The 20,301-nt window shown below is 40.7% G+C and overlaps 2 protein-coding genes across 5 annotated transcripts; both read right to left on the bottom strand.

The window, feature by feature from the left end:
- Window positions 1-1,706: 1,706 nt before the first annotated feature.
- LOC120728738 (TRPM8 channel-associated factor homolog) lies at window positions 1,707-11,033 on the bottom strand. Of its 4 annotated transcripts, none has more exons than XM_040023836.1 (13): window positions 10,830-11,033; window positions 10,171-10,234; window positions 9,051-9,801; window positions 8,074-8,290; window positions 7,231-7,525; window positions 6,835-7,136; window positions 6,323-6,497; window positions 6,083-6,177; window positions 5,591-5,804; window positions 5,039-5,275; window positions 3,068-3,285; window positions 2,840-2,953; window positions 1,707-2,558 (listed from the first exon to the last, which is right to left on the bottom strand). In XM_040023836.1, exons 3-13 carry the CDS (start codon window positions 9,698-9,700, stop codon window positions 2,316-2,318), a joined length of 2,760 nt encoding a protein of 919 aa, XP_039879770.1. In that variant the 5' UTR covers window positions 9,701-9,801; window positions 10,171-10,234; window positions 10,830-11,033; the 3' UTR covers window positions 1,707-2,315. The 4 variants fall into 4 exon arrangements, with proteins under 4 accessions (XP_039879770.1, XP_039879788.1, XP_039879797.1 ...); XM_040023854.1 differs by having other exon boundaries at window positions 10,171-10,230; XM_040023863.1 differs by lacking the exon at window positions 10,830-11,033 and adding an exon at window positions 10,685-10,801.
- A 484-nt stretch (window positions 11,034-11,517) lies between these two features.
- On the bottom strand, window positions 11,518-20,117 carry LOC120728755 (TRPM8 channel-associated factor homolog). Its single transcript, XM_040023875.1, has 13 exons — window positions 19,856-20,117; window positions 18,579-18,644; window positions 17,451-18,178; window positions 16,849-17,065; window positions 16,104-16,398; window positions 15,708-16,009; window positions 15,415-15,589; window positions 15,085-15,179; window positions 14,586-14,799; window positions 14,172-14,408; window positions 12,934-13,151; window positions 12,628-12,741; window positions 11,518-12,351 (listed from the first exon to the last, which is right to left on the bottom strand). The coding sequence occupies exons 3-13, from the start codon at window positions 18,098-18,100 to the stop codon at window positions 12,109-12,111; spliced, it is 2,760 nt and encodes a 919-aa protein (XP_039879809.1). The 5' UTR covers window positions 18,101-18,178; window positions 18,579-18,644; window positions 19,856-20,117; the 3' UTR covers window positions 11,518-12,108.
- Between the last annotated feature and the right edge of the window lie 184 nt (window positions 20,118-20,301).

The following is a 20,301-nucleotide window of genomic DNA, read 5'->3' as shown; positions in this document are numbered from 1 at the left end:
TTGTCCCACGTCTCTGTTCTCTCTGTTGTAGTGCCTGCCTGTGAGTCTGTGTCTGTAAATTCAGTCTGTGTTATGTTTCCTGTTTTATTTTGAAGGTCCTTGTCTTATGTTAATGTGTCTGGTTTTGCTTCCCCTGTTTCGTTAGGCCTGATTTGCCCCAGCTGTGTTTCTCTCCTGTTACCCATTCCCTGATTGCTCCCTCTGTGTATTTAAGCCCTGTGTTTCAGTTTGTTGGTGTTGTGATCTACCCTTATCTTGCTGTGTGTTCTGTCTGTGTAAGGTTATTTTGTATTCTCAGTTTTGTTACCCTTTTGAGTTCAGCATTAAAGCTGTTTTGAGTTTACATTGTGTCTCCGAGCGTCTGCACTTTGGGTCCTTTTCCTGCCTGCACACAGCCGTTCCATAACAAGCTTTCTCTGCAGGCCTCACGAACTAAGTCCACTGTGTTGCTATCCTATGTCCACAACACTATCACCCCCCTGTAACCTATCTTATGCTACGTTGTACTTATTATCCAAATTACTTAGTGATCACAATTTAAGAGAAAATGATAAGTCACTGACCTCAAAATCTGATCAGGTTAACCAAACTCTGTAATTATAACACACAGAAGGAGACTGTAGCATTTTCATCAAATTTCTACTCCCTTCTTAATTTTTTCATTCAACAGAAGGGTTTACAGGAACAACTTAAATTGTGTTCCATTTACTTCTAGCTTCTTCTTTTTTTTAATTCATTCAAAATACTTTGTGTAAGAATCCAGTCTCCTTGTTTTCTATCATCCTCCTAAATTCCCTTCTGAATTCCTAAATAAACTCTCAAATGTGTTTTCATCTGTTGTTCTTTAATTTGACCAGTTCATTATAGTTGATGACTTTAACTTTCACATCTTCTTTCTTAGATCTTTCCTCTGGTTGTAATATTCTTAATAGTCCCGTTCTTATCGGTGAGCACACCCTGGAGTATGTTTCTACTTGTGGCCTGTCCTTAAACAACCTTTGTACGTCTGATTTACTGTCAAAATATAACTTCACTAATTTTGTGCTCCCATAGCAGACTTAGTCTGGCATTGTTAATGACAATTCAGCAGCTCTGTTCTCCTATTTTTACATTTGAACACCTGGGTTTTCAGTGATTTACATGAATGATTTAATGATCTGTGTTGATCATTTCTTGATAGTGTAGCCCCTTTAAAATCTGGATTACCTTGAGCCATCAATGTTTTCCCTTGGATCAATGATTATATGTCACCATAGAAAGAAGTGCATAAAGGCTGAATGCATGCAGTAAAATACAAATTACACGGCAAAGACACAACCAGGGTGTCACCTTTGTCCTGTCTCCATCCCTTCACCCCCAACCATTTGAGAGAAAGCTGTGGCCCGTCAGTTACTTGGACTGATCGAGGGTCTTAATAATCTTAATAACAAAGTCCTACATGGCCAGGGTCCCGGGTATATAGCAGAGATTCCCAGACATTATACTGCTACTGCTGTTGGCTCTTCAAGCCTTATTTTCAAGCTCTTATGTTATAATCAGAGGCCATCAAATTTTGATGTTGTAGCTGAAACAGCCTTCCTCAGCCTATAGGGTTGGCTGAATCTGTGGTTTGTTTAGAACAACTGGTGAAAACTTTGCAACAACAGCAAGTGAGTGTATACAAATAAGAACAGGAGGGGCTACTTGAGTGAAAAAGACAAAGACAATTAGAGGAGTGACTTTAGTCAGGGCAACCGACTGACTCAGGCTGATGGAATTAAGTGAAAGACGAGGTGTCAGTGAACAGAGAAGGCTTCAAAACCTGTTAGTCAACATTCTGCATCTGTTTTTAAAACTCTGACAAGCGACACACCCAGGCTTTATTACGCACCCATTCATCTAGTTTTAAGGGCTGGCTCTGCAATAGCATCCTATATGTCACTGTGTGTGTTTATGTGTGGAAGAAAACCATGGCAGTTTTGGATGCAAGTAAAGAAATGCAAGTAAGTAATAAATATGCAAACATGCAAGAACATTTTCATCTTCAGAAACGATCTCTGTTTAGTAATGTAATGTCTTCCAGTTTTCACAAGTCACAAACATCAAGTTGCATTTTCTGCAGGGAACAAAATTATTTGGCTTTGTACAAAATAAAGGGAAAGATTCGATACCTACAACCTCAGTCCACCATTTCTGTTTCTCTATTCAGATACTCTAATAAATGTTGTTGAAACAGAACACCAAACACCAAATCAGTTCACCGTGTTGCTCATCATTCACTTCAAATTAAGATATTGGTTGAAACCATTTCTCTGCACACTGCAGTGGTCTGAGGTTTAGTCATACTGGGTCATGGGGTGATCGTTCCAGGGAGGCAGTGTTGAGAGCTTCCCTTCAGTGGCTGTTTCTATTGGCCAGCCCCAGGCCTTAAAGAAGCCAGTCAGGTCCATCCCCACAGTCTGGGAGAAGGTCTCAGCATACAGGTTCATCTTTCCTTTGTTGTCCTTGGGGATGTCTTTCATGTGATGATACGCAGTAAACACCTTCTTAAAGGCATCCCAGCCAAACCTTTCCTGGAGCTGCAGATGAGGAGACAAAAATCATAATGCTGATAATCATGTTATGTCTAATAAAGTGTTCATGTCAGGCTTATTTCTGTTTGTTAAGATACTGTTTTAATTCTGTCTCCACACTTTCTTGATAGTGACTTGATTTAAAAGATATCATCTTACAGTTTCTGGAACTCGCCTTGTTTCACACTCTGCTTTCAGTTTTACATGCAATCATTTTTTTTCCAGTGAAAGCAGGTCACTCCAGTGTGGACAAAGGACAGTTTCTCTACAGAGTAGAATTCTCTCACCTGCATATATGTTTCCAGAGCCACCCACATGCTCCAGCTCTCAGGTGTCCTGCCTCCTGCGACGTAATCCTTGGCTCGACTTTGTCGATTTTCTGCAGTCATAGCTCCATGAGCCTGCATTAAAAACATGGAATGAGATGATTGTAAAATATTTTACTCTTAGTAAAAACTGAGTTCAATCATCAGTTATCATGGGATATCAAAATAGACACATGTGATTTACTCTACCTGTCCTCTGTGGAGACCCAGCACCTCTTCATGCACATACACTGACCACAGGTTGCATGTACACTCTGTGGTGTTTGGTGGGAACTCCCAGCAGCCTCTCTGTTGGTTGTGTCCCAGCTCGTGGATGGGGCCCCACATGTCTTTACCTTTTTTAACACCGACCAGCTCAGCAGCTGAGACTTTGTGTGCCATGATAGGATAACCTGCATGCATCCAGCCTGAACAGAAAAAGAGAAATGAACAGTGGTATAGTGATGATTCTTTCAGATTTTATAGCTTTGATTTAAAAAAAATAAACAATTAACAAACAAACAACCAAAAGCATGATATGATTATGGTTCTTCGGTAAAAGTTAGTCATGTTAAGTGTAAATGTTCATCTGTCTCTGTGGTAACCCTGCAGTGGTCTTGCGACCTGTCCAAGGTCTGCTCAGCCTTTTGCCCTGTCACAGCTGAGATAGACACCAGTGGATGGATAGATGTTTAAACAAGTTTCTCTGATTGGCAGTTTTTTATAAACACAAGACTTCAATAACAAATGGGTAGAGCTTCTGCACTCAGAGGCTAAGCTGGGGATACACGCCCTCAGGGATTTCAAACAGAGCCAAAAGTAGAAGGAAAAACTGTCTGATGAATAAGCATTTAGAGCTCTAAAGCCTGAGCTTTCAGCTTACAGGGATTAAGTGTGCACACACCTCATTTTCTGAAACTTGTTAGATAGCTGAAGCCAGCATTGTTACTGTATATATGCACTATTTTGCCAAAAGTATTTGTTCGTCCACTTTCACACCCACACAAATTTGGGAGACATCCCATTCTGAATCCATAGGGTTTAATATGATGTCAGCCCACCATGTGCAGATATAACAGCTTCAGCTCTTCTGGGAAGGTTTTCCACAACATTTAGGAGTGTGTTTATGGGAATTTTTGACCATCCAGAAGCGCATTTGTGTGGTCACATACAAAGAGTCCAGTAGCAGCATTCTGTACATCACCAAAGCACAATGCTTTGCACTAGTTCAAAGCATTAAATGCAAAGGTTTATATGCTTTGCACTGTCCCTCGTGGTGTAAAGTTTGGAATCAGGTGCTCAGGCATGGAAACCCTTTCCATGAAGCTCTCTGTGCACTGTTCTTGAGCTAATCTTAAGGCCACATGAAGTTTGCAGGTCTGCAGAAAGTTGGCAACCTCTGCACGCTATACACTTCCCAATCCGATGAACCTGCTTTGTGATTTTACTTAGCCTGCCTCCTTGTGGCTGAGTTGCTGTTGTTCCCTAAATCCCTTCCACTACTCACTATGTTTAGTAGCGAGGAAATATCATGACTGGACTTCATGCTGAGGTGGTATCCTATCACAATACCACACTGGAATTCCCTGAGCTACTGAGAGCGACCAATTCTTTTTTTTTCTTTTCTTTTCTATGATAATAGATGCATAGTGACTGTTTATTGTTGGTAAATAATAAAGCAACCTGCACGCCACTTTCCCTGCCAAAATACCAATCTGTCTCGCAACATTGTATTTACGAGAGAGTAAGCTCTCAATAGTTGGCAGTTTGTTAAACTGTAATAACTATATGGATTCCTTCATACAGCAAAATGGGAAAGACACATATGGAGACGTATAAATCATTGTCCCAATTCTTCATAAATCTAATTTTTCATAGTCATCCCCACTGCACTCGGTGTCAGAATAGGAGGCCTGCTAAATGTACAATGTATAACAGCGACCAATTCTTTTACAAATGTTCATAGAAGCAGTCTGCATGCTTTGGTGCTTGATTTTATACACCTGTGTCATGGAAGGAACACCTTACCTCAATAATTTGGTGACTAAATACTTTCTGTTTGCTAGTTCAGAGAACTGGACCATGCATACCCTGCCTGTCACCCAGCATTACTTGAGACTCTATATATGACAAGCCAGTTAAAGGCAGGTGTATATACAACATGATGCAAAATGCACTTACCAGCAGAAATCTGCACATCTGCCACAAAGCGCTCCTTGCGGGGAAATTTGTGTGGTTTGGCAGCCAGATCTGCAATGGCCCTCATGATTTCATCCCACAGAGCGGCTAGCTCGTCAGGGCGCTCCAGACCCCGAACAGCATCTGACGGTACTGTGAGAATGATGTTTTCAAACTCCAACTCTGCCCAGGGTGAAGGAGCTGTGCGCAGCAACGACCACTGAGCTGCAGTTGTTACACCTGAAAAGAACAAAGAGAGGAGTGAATTTATTAAAATGCTTCAGGCTCCAACACATAAAAACAGAATTAAGGGCTAGCTAACACCAACTTGAAATATTAACAGTTAGGGAAGCCTAATTCATTGTATCAGACGTTAAACTGTTGGATTTTTACTTTACTTTACTGAACACTTCTAACACTCCTAACACTTCATATTTGATTAGAACCAGGGAGATGCTGCCCTCAGCCCCTTAAATCGCCTTATAAACTGTTTGAGAATAGTCTATTAGACCAGTACAAACAAAGTTAACAAAGTCAAATCCACCACAGACTCACCAGACTTATAGTATGGAGCAGGTACAGCCATCTGCACTATGACTTCCAACCCCTTCACTTGTGTTTTGGGTGGGGCCACAAGGTAGATGAGTCCTCCCCAAAGGTTCCAAACCTGTATCATCTCTGATGTGACAGGAAATCGCTCATGGACAGACGGTGGTCTCTTCAGCTCCTCATGGTGGTGCAGAGAATCAGTTTGACATCCTATCTGAATCTGCAGAAGAAAAGGAAAATGCATTGTAAGCAATCTCTATATGCTAAAGTATTGAACACTGTAAAAAGGAATGTCTAAAAATTGCAAGGACTCCTCTGTGTTTAGACACCTAAATGACCTGAAACAACTTACAGTATCTATTCACCGCAAAAAAAAATTCAGGTTCTGGCACCTTGCCATGTGGACATGAGCTGTACTTGTGGTGAGTCTCTGTCACTACTGGAGACAGAGACTTATATGGGGTTGAACTCAAAATCAATTGACTTCATATGCTGTACCTTCCAATCCTTGTTGACAATCTGAGGTGGTATAGCGATGTAGGTCTTCATACCAGGAGAGAGGTAGAGACCTGTACTGATCCACTCTTCCCTATCTGAAACACACAATTATAAAAGATCACAATCAGGGACGTTTACAGGTATAAAATATGCATTTTAAAAACTATGTTTCACAGTTTCCAGTGTTTGCAATGAGCTGCATATATTAACACATTTTTGAACACAGCAGTGAGATCTGACCTGCTGTATCAACATCAACCTTGATCCGGTGGTTATAGACAACAGCCATCATTGGGTTGTCCTTAATGAGGTAGGGCAGGAGGGCATCGGGATCTGGGCAAACCTTATATACCTGGGTACCCACAGCGAGGAGGAGGTGGTCTTTGGGACTCTTTACAGGGCAGCTGTCACTCACCTTGAAAGTGAATAGTCAATCTCATTATATATGTCCCCATATTATGACACTATCTGCAGAAACAAAGGCAACTAGTCACCCCCTCCACCTCCACCACACCCCATCCATAAAAAGCAGTGGTCAATCATGTTTAAAACACATTGGTGTTGTTGTTTCTTTTTTAAAACACATTTTTGAGACACATATTACTTGTTGATAGCTGTAATATACCAACTAATAGCTGTGACATGCACTGTAATGTTTTGGCACACATAATGGTCACAAACCACATCAGCTAGCATAGCTTTGTTTAATTTTGTTATTTTAAAAGGTGTTCATATTATTTTTGTCTACTCACCTGTGGCAGGCCTGATCTCTTTAATAAGTCAGTGAGTGTGGCCAACACTTGTCGGTAGTGGGAGGAGTCATGGGCTTTCATCTGCAAGTAGGCATTGCAGTCGTTGCCCAGCCTTTTCAGACATCTCTCCTCATGCTGGCTAAGGTTTTCACCTGCAGTCACATGGGCAGCAAAGCGGTATAGAAGGTGGCGGAAGTGGTAGCTGTCATTAATAGCCTGGCTGGGTACGAGAGATTTGTATGTTCCTCCTCCGATTGTTGCGCCCAACAGGCTCAATCCCATTTGATTTAAGATCTTGTTTCCTGAAAGACATTAAAACAAATCTGACTTAAAATACTCTGGTGTATTGTTGGAGATGTCACACTAATCAGATGCATTGGTCGTGCACTTTCATACCTGAGAATTCTGTAAGTGGATTTTGCCCACTATGTGTCTGTGCCCAGTACCAGGCATGTCCTCCAATCAGCAGGCCTCCTCCCTCTGCCACAAAGTTTTTGATTTCCTCCAAATGCTCAGTGATATACGCTTTACACACAAACACGCTGAGGTCTTTCCTGAATTTTGTCTTCTCACACTTCAGCCCTGACTTGCTGAGAATATTGAGTGCAGCATCTATATCCATAACACCTACAACCCCTCTGCGGCCTTCATCCAACCAGTGAATGGCATTTTGCCAAAATGGAGCCATGCTCTAAAAGAATAGAAGGAAATCAGGAACAGATGCAGTCATGTGTACATAAGATGTATAAAAATTGCATCAAAACAGCAGAAACATCTCCTTTTTAACCATTATAGGTCTGCTTACCACTGACTCCTAACTCTAACCCTATCACAATACACAATTTATGTTATCTGCAATGTTTGCTCAAAGTCAGGGAGAAACACAATAAAAACAGTCATACATCCATTCTGAGTTGCACAAACTACTACTACTCACATTTTTAACCCTCTGAGGCCTGAGTCATCATCAGTGGAGAACCCAACCCTAACCTAAACTTTAACCTCCATCCCTCTATCCATCCTAGGCAATAAGAATAGCTTTGTTTTAAATTAAATTATTCACCCAAGTCTTGGCAATCAGTTAACAAAGAAACTATTCATTACAGTGACACACATAAAAACCTTCTGATGCAAATCAAACTTGTAAAATCAAAGGAAACCTGTTCATTCATAGGTCCGAATCACGTGCTGATTCGGACCTATGAGTGCTTGGAAAGGAAGACCAACTTTCACATTTACCTCAAGTCCCAGAAATCCTTCATGTGTTGCCACAATCACTCGTCCCTGTCCATAGTAGCCTCCTGCCAGGAACGCCCGTCCATCATCTGTGGTCGCGATGGGAAATGCTAGCGGTCCATGGACTAAAACCTCCGAAGCAGTTAAATTAGGCGGGACCTGGAACTCCGAAACCCCCTGGAGTAAGAACTGCAAGTCGTCCTCAAAATCCTTACCCAAGCTGAAAGGTGGAAGAGTCATGATAGGAATGAGAGACAAACTTAAGAATAATTGTGTAAATTGCATTTTTTTATTTATCTGTTTTTGCATGTTAAGAAAACAATTAACCAACATACAAGCAAGTTTAATTTTTACATTTTCAGAATGTAAAAAAGCACCACTGAACAACACAGGAATACATTCCTGCCTGTTGCCATCTCCCTGTACAACTCATCCACTTAACACACTGTATACTGCAGTAGCTACACCCTTTTTGGACATGCTCTTCTTTCTTATTCAGATATTTATCAATATATCTATATATATGTATGTATATTTTGTATATATTGTGCTATTTTCTTACTGTAGTGTATTGTCTGTCTTTGTTACTGTTTGTACCAGAGCACTGTAACCAAAATAATTCCCCCTAGGGATCAATAAAGTATTCTGATATTAAATTAATAAATATGAAACATAAAATTGATTTTCCTACTGTTATTATAAACACAGTCCTGTAAAAATACAGTCCTTTTGTAAATTCACAGGTGCTGAGTTTGACATCAATAGATACTTTGTTTTATTGCTTAGGCAGAAAATGTCAAAACTGATAAATCCATGTAAAATTATGTAAAAGTTTACATTAAATATAATAATAATAATGTTTTTTTAAAACTCTATATGCAATCTATAGTAGTTTGCAATTTATTTCATGTTATAGTTAACTTGTGGGTTTAAACTAACAGTAACAATAACAACAAAACAGAACTATATTAAACACTCACACCACAGACATCCAGGAGGACGGGATCTGAGGGTAGACGGGCAGGTTCTCCACTTCACCACAACGCTCAGTGAAGTAGATTCCTGCCACTCCTGACACTTTATTCCCATCAAACTGATGCAGTGCGTTCTCTTTGGGGTGATCTGCAGCCCAGCCCCACGCCTGCCCAGCTATCAGCACCCCTCCTCCAGCTTTCAGAAATGCTACAAGCTCCACTGGGTCTGAGCCCACGCTGTAGGCATCGGTCACATAAACACCAACTCCCAGTTTGTCACTGAAAGCTCCCACAACTTCTACTTGGAAGCTGGATTTTTGGAGGTTATTAGCAACTGCACATACACTTCTGTGCACCCCTACTGAGAGGTTATCAGAGCCATCACCTCTCAGCCAGGTCAGAGCATTTTCTACCAGAGCAGGAAAGGCTGTCAAGTAGCCCTCATGACCCAGGACCACAATCCTTCCACTGCCGTACAGAGAGGCAGCCATCAGCACCTGACCTCGGCTGTTCATTGCTAAAGGAAAGGCATGGTCTCCGATCAGGACCAGGTCACTGGGAACACAGGGTCCCTGTAGGTCCAGCTCCTTCATGCCTCTCATCAGGGACATGTAGGCCTGTTCATCTTGGCCTTTGAACAACTGGTTAGATGACATAGTGTAGAGGATTTTTACTCTGAAGACTGAATGTCGAGGGCAAGTTGTCTTAACAGATTTGATTTCACAGTATTTCCTGCATCAATGTATGCCAAGGTGACCTGTGGAAATAGGGCAGCAAAAAAATTCATTGTTTTTTATTATCATTCCAGCACACGTATTCACTTGAAGTGAAACAAAAATTTGCACTCACACAGCAGTTAAAGTAGGTAATATGCAAAAACAAGAATCATATCCACGGTGTAGTGTGAATAAGATAACAAAAATAAATAAATAAATAAAATGAAAGTATGACTAATGCCTCATAAGTCATGACAAAACATTACAGTAAATAAAGCTGATTCAGAGATAAAAAGTTAAATAGCTGCTTTCCACTTGGTACAACCAAGACCCAGATTTTACACATCTCGTTACTACTAAACAACTTAAAAAAAAAAAAAATGCATTCTTTTATTTAATAATATTTTTACCTGCAAGATGACTTTCCGGTGCAGCTCAAGAGTTTTTCAAAGCAAGTGACACAAAGAGCTCTACCTGACAGAATAAAGAATGTGTAAGTGAGTGCCTATTTGAGGAGTTGAGGAGATCATGAGTGGTAGGTTACGATGAGGACAGCCCACAGACGGGCTACTGAGCACAGCAAAAAATAAACAGAAGCATGGAAAATGACAGCAGTATGTCAACATTCCCATTGTGTGAATGTTGTAATTACTGATACACCCTAAACGAGTATGAAGCCCACAGAGAAACCTGCTCATCCTGCCATCTTTAGTAACTAGTTGTGAACGCTAAAGGGCACAGCGCAGAACTTTCTGGAGGCAAAATAAACAGAAGAATGTGGTGTTTTTAATTCAGTGTGTTTTGCACCATATAAAATTATTACATCTTTCAGCATTACCATAGCGGGATAGCATAGCGTGATTACTCTTTATCCGTTCGTCGTTAGGCTTTAGACTAAATGTTTGGATAATAAATAGTGCTCACTATTTTGCCACACAGAATTAGTCTTCAGATGAGCTTTTAGCTCAAAATGTAACCAGGACAATGTGTTACTTTGTCTTCTTTCCGTATCAACTTTTCCTCCCTGCCTCGCCCATTACAGGACCTGAAAACCAAAATAGTGACTCACCAATGCGGATGTGTTAAATATTTAACTCCTTCGGTGAGTAGCAAATAACGACGTCTTATTACATCCAGTGAGAGTATTATAAATACACATTGTTGTTATATTACACGTGTCAACAAAGACAGAGTCCAAAAATGAGATGGAAATATTATAATGTGGTCCAGTCAGCAGAAGTTTAGAATGTTGTTGCGCTTTTCTTTCAGATAACACGGTACGGGTGCCGAGTGACTCAGAAAGCCAACGGGATAAAGTTTTCTTTATCCTGCAGTTTTTCACCATCTGACTGCGCAGCCCAGCACAAGTTTTGCTATATTAACAAACTATCGCACATCAAGTGATTTCAATGCTGACTCCCAACTCTGCACGTAATTAATGTTGGATAATATTGCTGAATATTTTAGAAAAAAAATAAACCTAGACTGTAAATACATAATCATAATCTGGCCTCACACAGGTCCCAAGAGGGTATGCTTATGGGGGGTCCTCAAAATATTTGTAAGGACAAACAGCAGACCATGTTGAGATATGCAGTATTCAGCTAATGGCTGTTTGGGAATCACCATATTGATGCAGCTACAATATAACAGTATTTCAGAATGAAATGAAGTCTTTCACTTTTTTTCTCTCTCTTAATGGAAAAAGATAAAGTGGATTATTATTGAAGCTGTTTCAGATATCAGTGTAGTGAAACTAAAGACTAAAGTTCTTTTATTATAAAGTCTGACCTCTTTATTGCAACCCAACATAATGCAAACATGAAAATACAGCAGCAGAGCAAATGAGAGTTTCAATATTATGCTTATTCACATAAAGAAAATCCACATTTCTAATAATATAAGTGTCCTTATAAAAATCCTGTGTCCTCATAAAAGACTACTATTTTTTAAGGAAAGGGTTGCAGTGAACGTATTCAGTAGAGCACAGTGTAAGGCAAGTGTATTGCGTTGTATGATATAGTAGTACAATGTCTTGCTATGATTTCAGCCCTGTACAAAACAAAGGCAAAGATCCACTCTTGTTATCATCGAATGTCTAGTCTACCTGGCAGTAAGTGAAAGCCTACTGTACCTACCCCGTACAGGTACATAAGGGGAAAAAAATTCAAACTGAATTCAATAACTACAACCTCACCACATCATTTGTTTCTCTATTCAGATACTCTAATAAATGTTGTTGAAACAGAACACCAAACACCAAATCAGTTCACCGTGTTGCTCATCATTCACTTCAAATTAAGATATTGGTTGAAATCATTTCTCTGCACACTGCAGTGGTCTGAGGTTTAGTCATACTGGGTCATGGGGTGATTGTTCCAGGAAGGCAGCTGGGAGAGCTTCCCTTCAGTGGCTGTTTCTATTGGCCAGCCCCAGGCCTTAAAGAAGCCAGTCAGGTCCATCCCCACAGTCTGGGAGAAGGTCTCAGCATACAGATTCATTTTTCTTTTCTTGTCCTTGGGGATGTCTTTCATGTGATGATACGCAGTAAACACCTTCTTAAAGGCATCCCAGCCAAACCTTTCCTGGAGCTGCAGATGAGGAGACAAAAATCATAATGCTGATAATCATGTTATGTCTAATAAAGTGTTCATGTCAGGCTTATTTCTGTTTGTTAAGATACTGTTTTAATTCTGTCTCCACACTTTCTTGATAGTGACTTGATTTAAAAAAATATATCATCTTACAGTTTCTGGAACTCGCCTTGTTTCACACTCTGCTTTCAGTTTTACATGCAATCATTTTTTTTCAGTGAAAGCAGGTGTGTGGACAAAGGACAGTTTCTCTACAGAGTAGAATTCTCTCACCTGCATATATGTTTCCAGAGCCACCCACATGCTCCAGCTCTCAAGTTTCCTGCCTCCTGCGACGTAATCCTTGGCTCGACTTTGTCGTTTTGCTGCAGTCATAGCTCCATGAGCCTGCATTGAATAGTATGGAATGAGGTGACTGTTAAGCATTTTACTCTAAGGAAAACAGTGTTAAGTCTTCTGTCCTCATAGGATATCAAAAAAAGAGTTATGCTTTCTAAAACTGATTGATATGAAAAGCATCACAATTCAACAAAAGCTTTTCTGGTCATTGGTCTGAAAGACGCATGTGATTTACTCCACCTTCTCCCTCTTGATGCCCAGCACCTCTTCATGCACATACACTGACCACAGGTTGCATGTACACTCTGTGGTGTGTGGTGGGAACTCCCAGCAGCCTCTCTGTTGGTTGTGTCCCAACTCGTGGATGGGGCCCCACATGCCTTTACCTTTTTTAACGTCAACCAGGTTAGCAGCTGAGTTTTTTTGTACCATGATAGGATAACCTGCATGCATAAAACCTGAACAGAAAAAGGAGAAATGAACAGTAGTATAGTGATGATTCTTATGTAAAAACAAACAAACAAGCAAACAAACAAGCAAAAGTATGACATGATTATGGTTTTTCAATGCAACAGTCCAGGGTCTACTCAGCCTTTTGCCGTGTGACAGCTGGGATAGACTCCAGTGGATGGTTGCATCCACTGGAGTCCTCAGGGATGCCCTCAGGGATTTCAACCAGAACCAAAAGTAGAAGGAAAAAAATAAGCATTTAGAGCTCTAAAGCCTGAGCTTTCAGCTTACAGGGATTAAGCGTACACACGCTTACTTCATTTTCTCAAACTTGATAGACAGGTAAAGCCAGCATTGTAATTGTATATATGCACTATTTTGCAAAAGTATTTGCACGTCTGCCTTCACACCCATATGAACTTGAGTGACATCCCATTCTGAATGAGTGCTTTGCATTGTGCTTGGTGATGAAAAAAGCATATACTTAGGGCTGGATCAGGTGACCCTGAATCTTCCCTTAGTTATGCTGCAATAGTTTTAGGGTGCTGGGAGATTCCCATGATGCCTTAAATATTTCTCCTCCACTCACTCTTTTCACACACTATATGTTAACAGACCTCTCTACATTGAATCCTACTTGTTATCAGTCGCTGGCTCTCTTTCACAGCATGTTTTTTTATCCTGTTTTTTTTTTATCACAACAACTGGTCACAGCCAATGTGCTTGTTTATGGGGGGGTCATATGATTGTTGGGTTTTTCTCTGTATGTATTATTGTAGGGTCTAGCTTACAATATAAAGTGCCTTGAGGCGACTGTTGTTGTGATTTGGCGCTGCATAAATAAGATTGAATTGAATTGAAAAATTGAATTTGGATTGGTGACTGAATACTTTCTGTTTGCTAGTTCTATTCCAGAGAACTGGTCCATGCATACCCTGCCTGTCACCCAGCATTACTTGAGACTCTATATATGAAAAGAAAATAATAGGCAGGTGTGTATTGTACAACATGAGGCAAAATGCACTTACCGTGAGAAATCTGCACATCTGCCACAAAGCGCTCCTTGCGGGGAAATTTGTGTGGTTTGGCAGCCAGATCTGCAATGGCCCTCATGATTTCATCCCACAGAGCAGCCAACTTGTCAGGGCGCTCCAGACCCCGAACAGCATCTGATGGTACGGTGAGGATGATGTTTTCAAACTCCAACTCTGCCCAGGGTGAAGGAGCTGTGCGCAGCGACGACCACTCAGCTGCAGTTGTTACACCTGAAAAGAACAAAGAGAGGAGTGGATCTATTAAATTGCTTTGGATTATTACCTGGGAGATGCTGCCCTCAGCCCTTCAAATTATAGACTGTTTAAAAAATAGTCTATTAGACCAGTACAAACAAAGGTACACACTAGTGCAAACACATATCAAAGTTCAATCTACCACAGACTCACCAGTCTTATAATATGGAGCAGGTACAGCCATCTGTGCTGTGACCTCCAACCCCTTCACTTGTGTTTTGGGTGGGGCCACCAGGTAGATGAGTCCTCCCCAAAGGTTCCAAACTTGTATCATCTCTGAGGTGACAGGAAATCGCTCATGGACAGACGGTGGTCTCTTCAGGACATCGTTCTTGTGCAGAGAATCAGTTTGACATCCTATCTGAATCTGCAGAAGAAAAGGAAAATGCATTATAAGCAATAATACAAGCAAAAATATAATAATATAAGCAATACCACAAAGTGTGCAACACTGTAAAAAGGAATAACTAAAAATTGCAATGACTGCTCTGTGTTTAAACAACTAAATGGCCTGAAACAGCTTACAGTATCTATTCACCAGAGACAAGTTTTGTGTCTGGAATTTTTCAGTTTCTGGCACCTCGCTATCTTTAGGTAACAAAGTTGCAACATTCTGAGTGAACTCAAAATCAATTGATTTCATATGCTGTACCTTCCAATCCTTGTTGACAATCTGAGGTGGTATAGCGATGTAGGTCTTCATACCAGGAGAGAGGTAGAGACCTGTACTGATCCACTCTTCCTTATCTGAAACACACAATTATAAAAGATGACAGTCAGGGACGTTTACATGTATAAAATATGCATTTAAAAAATGTATTTCACAGTTTTCAGTGTCTACAAAGAGGTGCATGTATTAATACTGTGTGACACTGAACAACAGGCATTGCTGCATCATGCTGAACGATGCTGTACAATTTAAATTTGTACCTAAATTCAAATAACCACATTCACATTTTTGAACACAGCAGTGAGATCTGACCTGCTGTATCAACATCAACCTTGATCCGGTGGTTATAGACAACAGGCATCATTGGGTTGTCCTTGATGAGGTAGGGCAGGAGGGCATCGGGATCTGGGCAAACCTTATATACCTGGGTACCCACAGCGAGGAGGAGGTGGTCTTTGGGACTCTTTACAGGGCTTTTTTCACTCACCTTGAAAGTGAATGGTGAATGTTATTAGATATGTCCCCACATTATGACACTATCTGCAAAAAAAAGGGCAGACGAGCGACCCCTCACCAAACCCCATCCATAAAGGGCAGCTACTCACCTGTGGCAGGCCTGACCTCTTTAATAAGTCAGTGAGTGTGGCCAACACTTGCCGGTAGTGGGAGCAGTCGTGGGCTTTCATCTGCAAGTAGGCATTGCAGTCGTTGCCCAGCTTTTTCAGACATCCCTCCTCATGTTTGCTAAGTTTTTCACCTGCAGTCACATGGGCAGCAAAGCGGTATAGAAGGTGGCGGAAGTGGTAGCTGTCTTTAATAGCCTGGGTGGGTACGAGAGATTTGTATGTTCCTCCTCTGATTGTTGCGCCCAACAGGCTCAATCCCATTTGATTTAAGATCTTGTTTCCTGAAAGACATTAAAACAAATCTGACTTAAAATACTCTGGTGTATTGTTGGAGATGTCACACTAATCAGATGCATTGGTCGTGCACTTTCATACCTGAGAATTCTGTAAGTGGATTTTGCCCACTATGTGTCTGTGCCCAGTACCAGGCATGTCCTCCAATCAGCAGGCCTCCTCCCTCTGCCACAAAGTTTTTGATTTCCTCCAAATGCTCAGTGATATACGCTTTACACACAAACACGCTGAGGTCTTTCCTGAATTTTGTCTTCTCACACTTCAGCCCTGACTTGCTGAGAATTTTGATTGCAGCATCTATATCCATGACACCTACAACCCCTCTGCGGCCTTCATCCAACCAGTGAATGGCATTTTGCCAAAATGGAGCCATGCTCTAAAAAATGGAAGGAAAGCAGGAACAAAGGCAGTCACGTGTACATGTGATGTATAAAAGATTTCTCGGAACAGCAGAAGCATTTCCTTTTTAACCATTGATGGTTTAACCAACATTCACCATGCTCAGACTCGGGTACTCACACTATAGACATCAAAAGAAACTTAGGGTTCAGTGTATTTGCCGAGTATACTTCAACATCCAAACTGAAGAAGCATGGGATCAACAGACAAGCCTTTAGATTAGTAGACAACGATCTCTAACCCCTGCGTCGTGCCTCATACAGAGTTAGGGTTATCACCAATGATGGCTCAGACATCAAACGGTTAGAATGTTCTTTTATATTCTCTCATCACAGATGGTCTAAATCTACAGTAAGCATCAAAGTGCTGACAGAAATATACAATACTAAAATATATATATAGTGAAAATAACAAATGTCTAATTTACCTCAAGTCCCAGAAATCCTTCATGTGTAGCCACAATCACTCGTCCCTGTCCATAGTAGCCTCCTGCCAGGAACGCCCGTCCATCACCTGTGGTCGCGATGGGAAATGCTAGCGATCCATGGACTAAAACCTCGGAAGCAGTTAAATTAGGCGGGACCTGGAACTCCGAAACCCCCTGGAGTAAGAACTGCAAGTCGTCTTCAAAATCCTTACCCAAGCTGAAAGGTGGAAGAGTCATGGCAGGAATGAGAGACACTGTTAAGAATAATTGTGCAAATTGCGTTTTCAAATGAGTCTTTGCATGTTAACAAAACAATTAACCAACATACAAGTAATTGTATTTTTTACATTTTTGGAAGATTATCACCATGAAAATTTGAATTGCATTCATGTTGTATAATTATTACCAGTGACTATGTATAAAAACAATAAATATGAAACTTCAACATAAAATTGATTTTCTTAATGTTATTATCAACAAGTTCCTGTAAAAATACTGTACATATAGTCTATAGTAGATTGCAATTTATTTCATGTTATAGTTAACTTGTGGGTTTAAAAAAAACTAACATGGAATCTAAAATAGTTATAGCATGTACTCACACCACAGACATCCAGGAGGACGGGATCTGAGGGTAGACGGGCAGGTTCTCCGCCTCACCACAACGCTCAGTGAAGTAGATTCCTGCCACTCCTGACACTTTATTCCCATCAAACTGATGCAGTGCGTTCTCTTTGGGGTGATCTGCAGCCCAGCCCCACGCCTGCCCAGCTATCAGCACCCCTCCTCCAGCTTTCAGAAATGCTACAAGCTCCACTGGGTCTGAGCCCACGCTGTAGGCATCGGTCACATAAACACCAACTCCCAGTTTGTCACTGAAAGCTCCCACAACTTCTACTTGGAAGCTGGATTTTTGGAAGTTATTAGCAACTGCACTGACATTTCTGTGCACCCCTACTGAGAGGTTATCAGAGCCATCACCTCTCAGCCAGGTCAGAGCATTTTCTACCAGAGCAGGAAAGGCTGTCAAGTAGCCCTCATGACCCAGGACCACAATCCTTCCACTGCCGTACAGAGAGGCAGCCATCAGCACCTGACCTCGGCTGTTCATTGCTAAAGGAAAGGCATGGTCTCCGATCAGGACCAGGTCACTGGGAACACAGGGTCCCTGTAGGTCCAGCTCCTTCATGCCTCTCATCAGAGACATGTAGGCTTCTTCATGTTGGCTTTTAAATGATTGGTTGGACGACATAGTGTAGAGGATTTATACTCTGAAGAATGATGAAGATTGAGGGCAAGTTGTGCCAGCAGATTCGACTTCACAGTATTTCTTGCATCAATTAGAGATAGAGGGGAAAAAAAGAATTACGTAGTTTTATTATCATTTGAGCACATGTATTCACTTGAGGTGAAACAAACTTTTGCACTTAGACAGCAGTTAAAGTAGGTAATATATGCAAAAACAAGAAATGTATTCACAGAATAACAAGAAGCACATTCACAGTGTACTGTGAATAAGAAAAACAAATAAAGTGAAAGTATGACTGGTGACTAATGCCTCATACACCATGACAAGACATTACAGCAAATTCTGAAAATAAAGCAGGTTCAGAGATGAAAAGTTAAATAGCTGCTTTCCACATGATAGCACCAAGACTCAGAGTTTACATATCTGGTTACTACTAAACACCTTTAAAAAGGACATTCTTTTATTTATTTATATATATTACCTGCAAGATGACTTTCCGGTGCAGCTCAATAGTTTTTGAAGGCGGGTGACACACAAGGAGCTCTAACTGACAGAATAAAGAATGTGGAAGTGAGTGCCTATTTGAGGAGTTGAGGAGATAAGATCAAGAGTAGGTTTACGATGAGGACGGGCTACTGAGCACAACAAAAAATAAACAGAAGCAGGGAAAATGACAGCAGTATCAACATTATCAATGTGTCAATGGTATAATCACTGATACACAGTAGCGGTTTTTGATACGGGCGGTTGTTCATTGTCATCTCTGCTACATACAGTCCAGTATATAGAGAGACAAGACGACGAGGCTCCAGTTACAGCAGAGCAAGTAAACAAACAATATATATAAGAAGAGTAAGAAAATAAATATACACTTTAGGACTAGGGGTAAAGGGATCAATAACAATTGAAAATTTATAATTTACAGTTTGATGATTTAAAGTCTCACACACAACCCGTCGAAAGGGGAGGAGGGCGGCTGCTTCCAAACAGAGCACATTTCATTCATAATGATGTAAATCCAAGCCCATCATGTATTCCTGATTTGAATCCTGGGTTGTGTGAAATCCCAGAAATAAACCCTAGACAAAGTGAATCTGTGAACTAAGGTGTAGGTCTATTAGGTTATGTTGTGGCGATCCTCGAGTTGGGGGATTTGTGTTCATACTGGAGTGCAAAATTAAAACCAATGGAAGATGGACAAGAAAAGTTCAAAGCCACCAGGTGTTTAGAAAAAATAGAAAAGAAGAGGAAGAGAAACGAGCAAAGGATACAGGTAAGCAGATGTGTCATTGGATAATGGCAGGTCATCTTGAAACAATCAGAGTCAGAATCAGAATACTGAGGGAGTGTTCGCCCGGGGGCGCCAAACAGGCTAGGACCGCCACTGCTGATACACCCTCCTGTCATCTTTAGTAAATAGTTGTGAATGATGAAAAGCACAACACAGAACTTTCTGGAGGTAAAATAAACAGCAGAATATGGTGTTTTTTTTATTCTCTGGGTTTTGCATTATATCGAAGTATTACATCTTTCAGCTTGACCATAGCGTGATTACACTTTATTCGTTCGTCGTTCCGCTTTAGACTTAAAGTTTGCATAATAAATAGTGATCACTTGTCCGTCACACTAAATTAGTCTTTAGATGAGCTTTTAGCTGAAAGTGTAACCAGAACAATGTGTTACTTTGTCTTATTTCCGTATTATCTTTTTCTCCCGTCTCGCCCATTAAAGGACCTGAAAAGGAAAATAGTGACTCACCAATACTGATGTGTTAAATATTTAACTCCTTCAATGGACAACAAATGACAACGTCTTATTCCATCTAGGGAGAGTAATATGAATATGCATTGTTGTTATATTACACGTGTCAACAACGAGAGAGTGGAAACATTATGTTGTGGTTCAGTCAGCGGCACCTAGAATGTTGTTGCGCTTTTCTTTCTGATAACACGGTACCAGTGCCGAATGACTCAGAAACCCAACAGAATAGTTTTCTTTATCCTGTAGGGTTTTTTTTTTTTTACCATGTGATTGCGCAGTCCACAATGATTGTACATTATCATTATTACATTACGCATTATATGTATATTTATTTTTTAAAAAAAACTTTAAAAGTTATTTCAATGCTGACTTTCCCCCCCAAAAAAAGAAAAGAAAAGAAACCAAATAATTTCAGCTCCTGCTAGCTTGACTGCGACTTTGCT

The sequence above is a fragment of the Simochromis diagramma genome, unplaced genomic scaffold, assembly GCF_900408965.1.
Source record: "Simochromis diagramma unplaced genomic scaffold, fSimDia1.1 OVJJ01000348.1, whole genome shotgun sequence".
Taxonomy (NCBI): domain Eukaryota; kingdom Metazoa; phylum Chordata; class Actinopteri; order Cichliformes; family Cichlidae; genus Simochromis; species Simochromis diagramma.
The sequence above is the reverse complement of the archived record's forward strand: the minus strand, read 5'-3'. Positions and strand labels throughout refer to the sequence as shown.